Raw genomic sequence first — 14,153 nt, 5'->3', positions numbered from 1 at the left:
TCAAGTGCCATCATACTCAAATTAATTTAAAGAACACAACATATGTAAGGCAGTCGGAAAATCCCATTTACTGATAATGACCAAAAATTAAATAAAAATAGAATAACATACCAGCTGGTAAAGATGGTCTACCAGTTGGATCAGGTCAGACTCTTGTTGCAGGTGGTAACAGGTCAGACAAAGCAAATTGCTTTTGTCCCAGGTTTATTATATACTACTTTCCTCTACCTTAAAACAGATGTAAATACTACCAGCTTACACAGATGACACCTTGTTCTTATTCTTTCATGCACAAGACCCCTAAGTGGTGCTATTTTAGTGTTTCTTCACTAAGCCCACCTACACCAACAGCTTCAGTTTAGAGTGGGAAGCTTGTCAACATACAAGCCTTTCTTTTATAGCCAGTTTCATTTTCCTGCCTTGACTCAGCGCAGTTTTTGCATTTAGCAGTATGAGACTTATCAACCATTGGCTTCAAATTGCCCGACCCACAGTTTACTGGGTGGAAACTGAGTGAATCATGCTTTGTGAGTAGGCAATCCTTGTAAAGGGGAAGACAGATTTTAAAAAATGAAAGGAAAAATTAGTGTCTGGACTGAAATGTGTATAGTAAAGTGTTGGAAAAGAACACTGTAAATAGAATTACATTTAAAGGTCATTATTTATGTCTACTATACGAAGAACAGTGGTGCAACAGGCAGTGGAGCCTCACAGCTCCAAGGCTCCTAGTTTGATTGTGAGCTTGGGTAACTGTCTGTGTATAGTTTAGCATGTGCTCCACGTGTCTAGTTTCCTCCCACGTCCCAAAACATACCAGTAGGTGGGTTGGCTAAACTAAATTGTCCCTTGCTGCCAATGTGTCTGTGCGTGGTGGATTGCTATGTGCCCAGCATTCTAGAGATTATAGGTTACAGAGAGGCTCTGTATCCAATGTGATTCTGGCTGAAATCAATTAAAGTGAACTGAAGATCAATGAATAAAAAGCAGGTATGTTAGAAAAGAGTTACTTAAACACTACAAAGATAAGCAATCAAGGCCACAGTTACTATCTCTGGCAAAGTCTCAGCATAGCTTGGCAGCCTTTCATTTACCCATGGCTGAAATGGAGAGCATGTGATTGTGGTGTTTTGTTTTATTGCTTATCTGAATTCACACTGATGTCATTGGGCTGATACAAAATAAGTTAATAATAGGTCATCACAATGGTACAGAGAAGCATAGTAATAAAGAAGTGTTCATTGATGTTGTGGGTCAATTAAAGTGAGGACTTAAATTTGGAGCACATGCATATGTTTAAGAAACAAATTAGAGGCACATAGATTGGACTTCTCATTGGGAATGAATGTGAATGTGATTCATTCATTCATGTGTAGGAGCAGAATGTCTCTCCCACGACTATTCAAATGAATAGCAGAGTTTCAGAATTGCTGATTAGAAAATGTCATCAAAAGCCCTACTGTGTTGGCTGTGTGGGTGAATGAAAGACAGGGTAGGAAGCAGGACATAATGACTAGTCTGAATCGTTAGCCAACGATCAGTGTGCACTGCTACAGGAGCAGACTGTCTGTCACTCAATATGTGACAAGATTAACAAGAGAAAAAAGAAGAAATAAACACACATTTCACAGTCTGAGAGTATGCCACTATTTTCATGGTGTATTCACATCACATGTAGAAATAAATCTTTCTGTAACAGGTAGTTATAAGCATAAGCAGTGATGGGCCGTGCATTTGGTACCTGGGCCTTCAGTGGGGACGTACCCGACTTAATCCACCTCCTAATACCACCAATATCATGTTGCAATTATAGAAACCAACAATACTATTCAAAAATGCAATATAACAGCGCTTTGCATTACAGAAAGAGAGGCATTTCGCATATGGAGGGTGAATACCATTTTAATAAAGCAAGCTTTACACCTCTACATTACAACCACAACTGTGCACCTACATCATCTGGAGCAGTTCAGAATCAATATTTGTCTGATTACATGACAAAAACGTTAAAAATGTAAATAAAATACAACCTACTTATCGGAGATGCAGACTCATAATTTGCACCGCTCCTCAGAGGCTGTAAGCCAGTGGTACCGCTCGTATTCACTGGTCTCTAAGTGGAGAACAAACCCTTTCCCAGCCCTAGCGAGCTTCGGGGGTTGGCCAACCTCTGGATGGATGGGGAGCATCGGTGCACAGCCACTCAAGGACATTAACAGAGTTGACCTGTAGCCACTCCTTTGTTATCTTGGCTAAGTGCTTAGTGCTTTTGACACGAGCGAGTTCCAGAGCGATCTGGAGTAGGTTTTCATCACGGATGTCTCTGTACATTGCTGCATTCACCTTTCCCTCAATCTCTACCAGTCTAAATCACGTCCAATCAACTGAATTGGCAAAGATTTCAAACAAACTTCTTTCACATTCTCATTATGGGGTATTGTTTGTAGAAGTTTGAGGAAAATAATTAAATGAATTCATTTTGGAATAAAGCAGTAACATAACAAAATGTGGAAAAAGTAAAGCCCTGTGAATACTTTCCAGATGCACTGGACATAGTAGATAATGTCATAAAATACCCACAAGGGACATAGTGGCAATATTAAAGTACAAGATTGCACATGTTGTGAAGATCTTGAAATCAGTAAAACAGGCCAGTATGCACTTTCAACAGTAAGCACAAATTACTGACCCCTAATAGCCCAGACTAGTGTATGTGTAGTGAACTGTGTTATTCAATATGTACGCAGTGTTGTCCATGATGCTGAAGCGTTTCTGCAATATTCCCTTTTCAGCTAATTACACTTGCATTCCTTCCGTCTGGCTACACATCCAATATGGATCCAGCCTTCCTGCTCAACTTGCTAATCTTTTTGGTGTCATCTGCCCTAATCACATTATTTAGCATTATCAAAGTTTATCATATTCATTATTGAGTTCTTTTTCAAGTAAAACTAAAACAATTTAACATGCAACCCAAAAGTATAGGCTTTTTGATTTCAGTATTTTTCCAAGTCTTTTCAAGCCCCAGTAAGTACTTTAAAAAAAAAAGAACTGTTTGTGCTATGATTCACACAAGCTGCATTCGTGGCGATAGCTTGTATTAACATTATGCTGAAATTAATTTATTATATTGGTAGTGAGCACACATTGGATGTCTTAATTTTTATTTTGTGAATTATGTATGAATAAACATTATGAATGATTGAAAACACAGAAAATTAAGTTAACATATTTTAAACATGATAGGGAGGGTATTTTATGCAATCTTTACACATCTGTACACATCTTACACAATTTTACTAGGTGACAAATTAAAATAATATACATTCAAATAAATTCACATGTTAACTGAAATATCTGAAAATTACACAAAAAAACCCTGAACACTAAGGCCAGTTACAGGGCCTCTATAGCACTCAAGTGCATTTCATGCAAAAAGATGATTCAGTTTTCTAATCTAAAGGTCGCATATGTGTGTGTGTGTGTGTGTGTGTGTGTGTGTGTGTGTGTGGGTGGGTGTGGTAGATGAAAAATGCAGAACCAAAGAATACAACAAGCAGAGACCTTTTAATTGATCTTATTTTGAGACAGCTAACTCTGATAGTTATGACTGATAATTTATTTTGTCAATACTAATTAAATGTTATGGGTTCAGATTTGAATTTGTGGTACATCTGTCATTATTTCACCTAAGGTTCACATGCAGCCAAGCATGCAGCATTCAAGCTAAAAATGATCATTTACTCTTTACTCTTTGTTCTCTGGTGTAAGTATGAGATTCTCATATATAGACTGAAAGAAAGCACACTCTCTTCAAATTCTATGGTTTTGTGTATCAGGACATAATAAAAATCATCTGGTCCTTAGCAGGCCTTACAATTAGGTAACTACAACCTCAAATGAACACCACCACATGACGTGTCTTTATTTATAATTACAAAAATAAAAAGCTAATTATTTATATTAAAAGGCTATGCAATAGCTGAGTGCTACTGATCAAATCATCTTGATTAGCTGATTATCAGCAAGTGTGGCCACCTTTGAAAAAGCTTATGTTTTAGTAGTTTGCTGATCTGGAGCATTCAGGTGTGTGTTAACACAATGCCAAAGAGGAAAAGGCATCAAGGTGACTGTGGCTGCCCATCGGTCTTGGAAAGGTTATAAGGCCATGTCCAAACAATTTAAAGCTCATAATTATAACTGCAAACAAGATTTACATCAACAAGAAGAAGGCAGCATGGCTTAGGTTTAGGGAGGGCTTGGGGGGATGATTATGATATGGGCCACAGATCATTGCAGTCACTGAACTCTGCTGTGCACCAAATATTCTAGAGTCAAATGTGGGGCTATGTGTCTGGCAGCTAATGCCTGTAATCGCAACAGGACACTAAGCACACCAGCAAATCTACAACAAAATGGCTAAAAGAAAACAAACTCAAGATGTTGCAATGGCCCAGTCAAAGGCCAGACCTCAACTTGCCTGAATTGCTGTAGCAGGACCTCAAGAGAGCTGTGAATAAACAAATAAAAACTAAAACAATATTGTTAAGAAGAGTGAGTCAAAAATACCTCCACACCAATGTGAGAAACTGATAAAAGTCATACAGCACATGATTTCTTTAGTTTATTGCTGCAAAATAAGGTTCTACGAGCTATCGAATCATAAGATATACTTATGATTATGGTTTTTATGCATATCTTCTCCATTTTGGTGAACCACATAACAACACATGTAATATGTCATGTGATGTTGTTCATCTAAGCTGTATTTAAATTCATACTGAAACCTGCCTAGGACCAGATTATTTGTTATTATGACCCAAAATTAATAAAAAAAAAACAGTTGTAAAGAAGGTGTAGTTTCTATTTCTCATGAGTCATACTCCTTAGTTTTGACAAAGTTCATAGCATTTCTATTACCTTGTTGAACTATATTATATATAGCTACTCTAAGCATTACAGGGTATCACATTATAACGAAACAAGGCTATGATAGGAACAGGATGTAGTGTACATAAGTATTAAAGCTTCCACAAGGAGTTGGTATAGGAATACAAATTGGTAAAACACAGCTACACAAAGTGCAAATCTCAATGAAAGTGATGTCAGTATTATTTTAAAAAAGGTAGAACTGAGATGACATCAGTTTACAAGTCCTCCACAGGAAATCACTTTTCTTAGTGTTTTAATTCCAGCCTGTAGCTGGCAAGGCTATGTATGGCGCAATAAACCATTACGCTATGGTTAAGTTTAGCTGTAAACGTTTGTATGTGCAGTTTTAGTAACTGCCCTGGTGCTTTGTTATTGTACTGATGTTTTAACAGAGGTTAACTCATATTCTGAAAAGGTTGCCAATACCTTTCCCGAGTTTTAATTGATATTTTCATGGAGTTAATGTCCATGAATGACATTTGTTGATGGAACAACTGGTTTGTCCAGTGAAATTTACATTAACATTAAGTTATGATTTCACAGCAACTGCTCAGATTTAAAGAATCCCCAACATCGGCTGCACCCAAACAGGATGGATGGTGTCGGACAATGATCGACTACCAGTGCAAACACAGCTCCTAGTTATTGGCATTTTAAAAGATGGCTGTTCTCTCAGCTTTCTGCATGAGACCGCGAAGCACACCATGCACAAGCTAGACTGTTTTACAAAATCCAAATGTATATTCTCTGCACATCAGAGGCCATCCATCATTGCCAAAAGGTCATCACCTTTGCTGCTGGAGCTTGGAACTGGTTCTTCTGACTCTGTGAACTCCCCCATGATCTTTACCAACTCTGCATTAGCTTGGCTATCCTGAAAAACAGTGAAGAGGACCAGTGTGGTCAAGGAATCTGTTGCTCTTAGTCATTATGTATTTTGATATCAGCGAATCTGCTTAATGTGTAATTCTTTAAATAACTAAGACGATACACTATTACATGAATTTTGTCAGAACATGCCATTTTTTTCATATTATATATATATATATATATATATATATATATATATATATATATATATATATATATATATATATATACACATATACATATACATATACATATACACACACACACACACACACACACACCACAATACTGTATAGCAGTACAGATTTACCCTCTTCTGAAAATAGCTGAAAAATAACTGGCAACAAAAGTGAGTACACCCTAAGTAAACATTTCAAAACTGTGTTCGAAGTGGCAATATTTTGAATGAGCACCATTGATATCTAGCAAAGCTTCTCCACCCCAGGTGCTCAATACGGTTCAGGTCTGGAGACATACTTGGCCATTCCATCCCCTTCATCTTTAGCTTCCTTAGCAAGGCAGTTGTCATCTTTTGGGTATGTATTGGCTCGTTGTCATATCATGTTGGAAAACTCATTTTGGCTGTTTCTTATGGAAGTACATTATGCGCTGCTTCAGAATGTCACAGTACATCCTGGAGTCCATGTTTCTCTCAATGAAGTGCAGCCCGAGTACCAGCAGCACCCATACAGCTCCAGACCATGATGTTACCACCATGCAATTTTCTTGGTGCTCCTTACCAGGGTGTCGCCATACATGCTGGACACCATCTCAGTCAACAATTGACCACTGTACAGTAACACTTTGAAACTGTTACTGATCTTCTTATAGCCTATGCCATCTTTGTGAAGATCAACAAATCTACTTCTCAAATCCTCAGAGTTTTTTGCCATGAGGTTCCGTGTTGATCATCCAGTGGTCAGTATGAGAAAACTGAACCCAAAGCACCAAAGTTTACCTGCTTTAATACAAGATACACAAGTTTGTATGGTCCTGTCAAACAGACAAAAACATGAACATGATGAATAGGACCTGTGGCTTTGCAGGTTTAAGCAACATACAACTTTTATCACTTAGGGTGTACTCACATTTGTTGCCAGCTATTTTGACAATAATGGCTGTATGTTGAGGACATCAAATATGTATGTTAGAGGACAGTAAATCTGTACTACTATACAAGCTGCACATTGACTACTCTAAAATATATTCAATATATATATATATATATAAATATACAACCTGTCCCATAGGAAGATATACTAAAATAGTTGTAAGATACTGATATATATATATATATATATATATATATATATATATATATATATATAAATATATACACATATACATATACATATACATACACACACACACACACACACACACACACACACACACACAGGCCACTTAATTAGGTACACCTTACTAGTACCGAGTTGGACCCCCTTTTGCCCTCAGAACTGCCTTAATCCTTTATGGCATAGATTCAACAAGGTACTGGAAACATTCCTCAGAGATTTTGGTCCAGATTGACATGATAGCATCACGCAGTTGCTGCAGATTTGTCGGCTGCACACTTATGATGCAAATCCCCCGTTCCACCACATCCCAAAGGTGCTCTATTGGATTAAGATCTGGTGACTGTGGAGGCCATTTGAGTACACTGAACTCATTGTCATGTTCAAGAAACCAGTCTGAGATGATTCGCGCTTTATGACATGGCGCGTTATCCTGCTGGAAGTAGCCATCAGAAGATGGGTACACTGTTGTCATAAAGGGATGGACATGGTCAGCAAAAATACTCAATTGGTACTAATGGGCCCAAAGTGTGCCAAGAAAATATCCCCCAAACCATTACACCACCACCACCAGCCTGAACCGTTGATACAAAGCAGGATGGATCCATGCTTTCATGTTGTTGACGTCAAACTCTGACCCTACCATCTGAATGTCGCAGCAGAAATTGAGACTCATCAGTTTTTCCAATCTTCTAATGTCCAATTTTGGTGAGCCTGTGCGAATTGTAGCCTCAGTTTCCTGTTCTTAGCTGTCAGGAGTGGCACCCGGCGTGGTCTTCTGCTGCTGTAGCCCATCCGCCCCAAGGTTCGACGTGTTGTGCGTTCAGAGATGCTCTTCTGCATACCTCGGTTGTAACGAGTGGTTATTTGAGTTACTGTTGCCTTTCTATCAGCTCGAACCAGTCTGGCCATTCTCCTCTGACCTCTGGCAACAACAAGGCATTTGTGTGGAAATTTGCGTTAACGAGCAGTTGGACAGGTGTACCTAATAAAGTGGCCGGTGAGTGAGTGTGTGTGTGTGTGTGTGTGTGTATATATGTATAATATATATATATATATATATATATATATATATATATATATATATATATATATATATATATACACACACACACACACACACACACACACACACACACACACACACAATTTACAGATTTAATTTTTTTTAAATCTGTATCATTCTAAATAAATTCCTTTTTACCTTGGTTGCTTGAATATTTATTACTCCGTAAGAGAGCTCCGCTGGTCTTGATATCAAAGCCTCCCTGTGGAGAAAATGACCATTTCAATTATTCAAAGACCCATTGTTGTTTCAGTGAAATAAAACGATGCTATTGCATCAACATGTGCAAGACACACTCTGTTCCTTGTCTAAAGCAATTAAATAATCAAATCAAGTCAAATATTCACTCACTCTTCCTCCTCATCAGTAGCAAAGAGGTTGACACGGAAACCAGAGTCAGTGTTGCTTGGTTTTCGAATCTCCAAACCTCCCATCAGTTTTGCAAGTAGATTCAGCTCTTCTTTTGCCAGTGGGTTTGGTATTGTGTTGACCTTAACAAAAATAATTGCTATTTACTATATTTAATAATGATATCTTGCAGTTCAAAAAACAAAGACAAATCCCTAGGCTATTTGGATTGTTTGTGTACAGGTATACAACCATTCGAAAGACTCACTACCTTACCTTTGTGCGTTGTGATGAAATCTTAGAGGTTCCAGACATGTGTGTCTCCACGGGGCGACTTACACTATACCTGTTAGGAGAAATACAACACTCGCAAATCTGTACATCTTAATAGCATGGTTTATGAAGCAGCTCCAGCTGCAATGTGCTCATTCTAATAGGACACCATTTGCACAGTAACAATTTACACAGGATGTTGTGTGGTTTACAATCACCATAGGGTTTAAACAATTAGGGTAATCATTTAAATAGTAAAGGTTTATATGAGAAGATGATGTCAGAGTGAAGGCTATTTGCTTTACATACAAGAAAAAGATTTTTTGTTTTATAACAAATTAAGGTTAAGTAGAGCAGTGAGACTCACATGTTTGTGCCTAGCTTGATAACTCGGTCACCAAACAGTTCGAAAGAACCCTCACGGAGAGCAGCTGTGTAGTTTCCCCCATCACGAAACTGCAACCTCTTCACCTCCTCACCATTACAGCTAAACATTCTGAATAGGTACAATGAGTGTTTAATAAGCACAATAGGAGGGAAGCAGCAGCAGACGGTTTATTACAGTACTCTAATAATATTAGACAATGCTGAGGTCTTCGTGTTTGGATTTCACAGAACGTGTCTTCGAAATACATTATATTTCATTAACAGTTTAATAAGCACAACAGGAGGGATGCATCAGGATACGGTTTCTTATAGTCCTCTTACAAGGTTACACAATGCTAAGGGCTTTCAATTTAAACTCTCAAAACCTTTACAATGAAATTCCCATGACATCTTGATGAATTCAAAAATCGTCTGAAACCGAGTTAATTCGAATTAGCTCTACCAGTTCTAATAAAACCAAGAAGGTTCATTTATAGCTGACAGTGAAAGGCTAAACAGAGGAAACACATCTTTCAACACTTTTTTCTAACTGCTGACTTCCCCCTTAAAGTTTATTTCCATTTTTTCTATCCTGACACACTTTTTCCTCATCTCACTTGACAGCTACATGCAGGAATGCGAAAGGAAGAGAGATACCGTATGAGTCCTGGGGAGTGAGTGCCATATGGAAGAGGTCCTGATGTAGGAAGTACAAAACGTCCATTGGAATTTTGCACTTTGTCTTTCAGAAATATAGACACCTATAAAAACAGCCGAACAGAATTTAGTTTATTACCCTTATACAGAAATCTTTTACCCCTTATTTAATAAGAATCACTTGAATATTAGAATTGATAATAAATAATGATTTATGCACATAGAATATTTGTGTATATGTAAATGAGAAGATTAACTTACTCTAATATGCATATCCTGAAAGAAGATGAGCAATGTTTGTCTAATTAGTTGAAATTCCCCACAAGATAAAGGAGTATATATCTGAAAGATAGAGACAAAGAACAAATATGTGAAATATTACAACTTGAAAACCCTGATAAAAATAGCTGGTGTATAAAACATAGCGTTTGCCTAAAAACAGTACAACTTCCCCACCTGGATGAGTTGCCTATATGTTTCATCCACCTGGCTGAGAATGCTGGGGGTGTCTCGCACAAACTCCTTTATAGCATCCATGTGGTTGAAGGTCACAAGTAGAATATCTTTAGGGCGAGGGCATAAAAGGACTTGATATTTAAAAGCCATAGTCATCAAGTCATAAAGCTGGACATGGGGAAAAATCCAAATCAAAACTATTAACAGAATAACTCTTAAAGTTACTGTTCATACATATGAATACACACTAGAGGGAGCCATTTGCACACATAATTACTAAGTAGACTAGTAATAAAAAAACATTAAAGTCATAATAAAAGCTTCCAGCAATATTCAAACTATAGTCAGTTATAAATTAGGGGGAGAGGGATATACCAGGCAAACTATTATGTCTGAAAGTGTGCCTAATGTAACTATTTTGCCAAAAGACCAACATGCTCTCATGTTGATAAAAGTTGCCAGCTCTCACTGATAGAGAATGAAGACTAGTTGCTTCCTCACTGTATGTGTGAACATAGTATTAGAAGGAAAACAAGGTTGAATTGAACATGATGTTACCTTGTCCATACTGGCTTGGTTAAGTCTCATTATAGAAGCATGGGCAAGTCGATCAAAAACCGTCCTCAAAGCCTTTTTGGAGTACAGCTCTTGTGGCTTAAAAAGCTCCTCTAAGAACTTCTTGTTGAACATTGTGGTGATGATATCATTCATCACTGTCACAACACAGAACAGAGAAATAGAAGAAATAAGAGAAACATTTGCCGAGAATACATTCATGTTATTCGAATTGAAATGCAAGCAGGCAGCCTGCCATCTAGAAGCTCAACAGCAGACAGTACATGTGAAGGTGCGTGCTTGCAGAAATATTCATTTTTCTAATCTTTTCCTATGCAATGTTGCTAGTGCATTGTAACAATGTAATGTATTGGATCGTTTTATGGTTTTGTCCTGATCAAATAAAAGACCTAAATCTATTAGCAGGGTTTTCTGCTTCCGGCAGAAGCTACTTTGCAATATGGCTATTAGCAAAGCAAGTGGGGGAACAACAATACCTCGTTTTCTGTCCTCCTCTATCCATCCTGCTACAGTGGCTATAAAGATTGCAAAAGGAAACGTTGAACACTTTGTGAAAGCTATTGCTGGCTACATAGTCACCATAGTGACACCACCCACTCATTTTGCCACTTCATGAATGCATTTTCATCCAGGCTACTTCACATTTCAAAAACGCATAATGGTTTAAAAAAACCAAACCAAAACAAATAATAATAAAAAAAAAACCTGTTAACTGTGCAATCTTGAAACAGTTGTGTCTACGTTTATGCCCTATGACCCCCTCGTGAGTAACAAAAAATTTTGACTTCCTTTCTCAAAGGCAATTGTACTGTACTGTAAATGTAACAAAAATTGTGAATTACTTGTCATAAATGTTTGATTGAATAATACAATAATTAAATCGATTTATAAACATTTTTATTATATTTATTAGTACAAACTCTGTTTTGAAATGCTACTCCGAACTTTTGAACCTCGTGGCTTCTCGCGAACTATCAGATTTTTCGCGAGTTACTCTTAGTCTGGTTCCAAATAAAAAGTTGCGAACTATCGAGGTCGCAAGTGTCAAAGTCGCGAGTATCAGGGTTCCACTATATTATATATATATATATATATATATATATATATATATATATATATATATATATATATATATATATATATATATAAAACACTAGATTATCTGATTAAATTCAATCATCACCTAAACCTTTAGCCTTTACCTGTTTCCATTTTCACTCTGATTTCTCTCAAGGTTCTTCCTTATACTATTTTATGGATTTTCTCATTAGAAATAAACTTAGGGAGGAAAATATATGATGTTAAAATGTATGGTTATAGTCAATTAATTTCTGCAAAGCTACTTAAGAGCAATATTCATTATTAGAAGGACTATACAAATAATATATATATATATATATATATATATATATATATATATATATATATATATATATATATATATATATATATATATATATACATTATACATATATACATTAGAAAGCAATCCTGCCCCTCGTCATTGCAAATTAATATCAGCTGCTTCAGTCTCAACTAATGGCCTAAATAAAGGTGTTCCATTATTAAGACCTCTGCAACCTTATTGCTGAATATCAGAAGAGTTGTCCAAGAACCAAGGACCACTTGTGGGGAGCTTCAGAAAGACCTGGAATTAGCAGGTACAATTGTTTCAAAGAAAACAATAAGTAATGCATTTAACCGCTATGACCTGTGTGCACGTTCACCATGCAAGACTCCATTTCTGAAGAAAAAACATGTTAAAGCTTGTTTAAAGTTTGCTGCACAACATTTGGACAAGCCTGTGACATACTGGGAGAATATAGTCTGGTCAGATGAGACCAAAATGTAATTCTTTGGATGACATAATACACACCATGTTTGGAGGACAAATGGCACTGTACTGCACCCCAAAATCACCATACCAACAGTGAAGTTTGGAGGTGAGAACATCATGGTATGGGGCTGTTTTTCAGCATACGATACTGGCAAACTTTATATAATTGAAGAAAGGATGAATAGAAAAATGTACAGAGACATTTCAGCAAGACAATGATCCCAAACACACAACCAGGGAAACTCTCAACTGGTTTCAGAGAAAGAAAATAAAGCTGCTAGAATTGTCCAGCCAATTACCTGACTTGAATTCAATTAAAAATCTATTGAAAGGACTAAAGATCAGAGTTCATTGAAGAAGCCCACAGAACCTTCAAGATTTGATGAATGTTTGTGTAGAAGAATCGGCCAAAATCACACCTGAGCAATGCGTGCAACTAGTTTCTCCATACAGGAGGCGTCTTGAAGTCGTCATTACCAACAAAGGCTTTTGTACTAATTTTTGAATACATTTTAAGTGTGTTCAATATTTGATTACAAGAATATCGTGTTGAATAATGATGTTCGGCTGTGTTAGATGTTCATTCTCAGGCAGGATACTAAAGCAAACGAATAAAATATCGAAAGCATTGTACCTGTACCATGACAAAAAACAAACAATTAGACAATCACTACTAATGTGCCTGAAGGGTAAACAAACTATGTGAAATTGTAACACTTGGTAAGTTGTTTGGGTACAATATAAACACAGACGTGTAAATAAATAAGTTAATATATAATGATCACAATCCTAGGGAAGATGGTCCATTATTCCATGCCCCCTTCCCTTATATATATATATATATATATATATATTATATATTCAGTATATCTCCAGGTTAATAAGCAAGATCATAACACACCAAGTTACCAAGTAAAGACTCATTTGTTACTTTAATTATATTTGGAAAACATCACAAGCACAGGTCAAAAAGATGATTGGACAGCTGACATGACTAGTGATCGATCAACCAGCACAGCTTTTCGATGAGTGGTAGTGGTGAGGATATTTAATGAAAAGAACATGTTGAATAATTATGTTCAGCTGCCGTTTATGCCTAAGCAGTCTAGTAGTGGAAATGAATGAAATAATATTAACAGCAGGGGGACATAATCAGATTCAGGAGAGAAGCAGAGGCACGTCTGCTGTTTTAACACACGCTGAGTTAGCCATCGTTACCTTTCTTAGCTTTGTCGGTGGGGATATTCTGCGCTCGCAGGCGCTGGTCCAAGATGTACAGCATTTCCCCTCCGAGATTAATAAACACAAGAGGCAGCGTTCGCGTTGACATGTTGCCGTTCACCCCCACAAACCAGCGCGCTGAGAATGACCGCAGCCTGGCCCGAAAATACCGCACTGTGTAACGCTATCAGATACTGCGCACTGAGGATGCGCGAGCGTCTGGGATCCGCCACTCGGTTGCCAGGTCACGACGAACAAC

The 14,153-nt window shown here is 37.2% G+C and overlaps 1 protein-coding gene across 2 annotated transcripts; it reads right to left on the bottom strand.

The window, feature by feature from the left end:
• Positions 1 to 3,144: 3,144 nt before the first annotated feature.
• Positions 3,145 to 14,127, bottom strand: oscp1b (organic solute carrier partner 1b). Of its 2 annotated transcripts, XM_046848398.1 has the most exons (11): positions 13,892 to 14,127; positions 10,819 to 10,973; positions 10,261 to 10,428; positions 10,066 to 10,146; positions 9,805 to 9,908; positions 9,149 to 9,277; positions 8,785 to 8,854; positions 8,512 to 8,651; positions 8,299 to 8,362; positions 5,719 to 5,803; positions 3,145 to 4,507 (listed from the first exon to the last, which is right to left on the bottom strand). In XM_046848398.1, exons 1-11 carry the CDS (start codon positions 14,001 to 14,003, stop codon positions 4,455 to 4,457), a joined length of 1,161 nt encoding a protein of 386 aa, XP_046704354.1. In that variant the 5' UTR covers positions 14,004 to 14,127; the 3' UTR covers positions 3,145 to 4,454. The 2 variants fall into 2 exon arrangements, with proteins under 2 accessions (XP_046704354.1, XP_046704355.1); XM_046848399.1 differs by having other exon boundaries at positions 3,145 to 5,803; positions 13,892 to 14,126.
• Positions 14,128 to 14,153: the final 26 nt, after the last annotated feature.

Source organism: Silurus meridionalis, chromosome 4, assembly GCF_014805685.1.
Source record: "Silurus meridionalis isolate SWU-2019-XX chromosome 4, ASM1480568v1, whole genome shotgun sequence".
NCBI lineage: Eukaryota > Metazoa > Chordata > Actinopteri > Siluriformes > Siluridae > Silurus > Silurus meridionalis.
The sequence above is the reverse complement of the archived record's forward strand: the minus strand, read 5'-3'. Positions and strand labels throughout refer to the sequence as shown.

Bases quoted from the DNA above. Each gene is read 5' to 3' on its own strand.
- oscp1b (XM_046848398.1), bottom strand. From the start codon at position 14,003: ATGTCAACGCGAACGCTGCCTCTTGTGTTTATTAATCTCGGAGGGGAA. The intron at 8,855-9,148 runs GTGAGTCTCACT...TTCTCCTAACAG, and splicing joins ATCAAGCTAGGCACAAACAT to GTATAGTGTAAGTCGCCCCG. The intron at 4,508-5,718 runs GTGATGACCTTT...GTTTATTCACAG, and splicing joins TCCAAGCTCCAGCAGCAAAG to CTCTCTTGAGGTCCTGCTAC.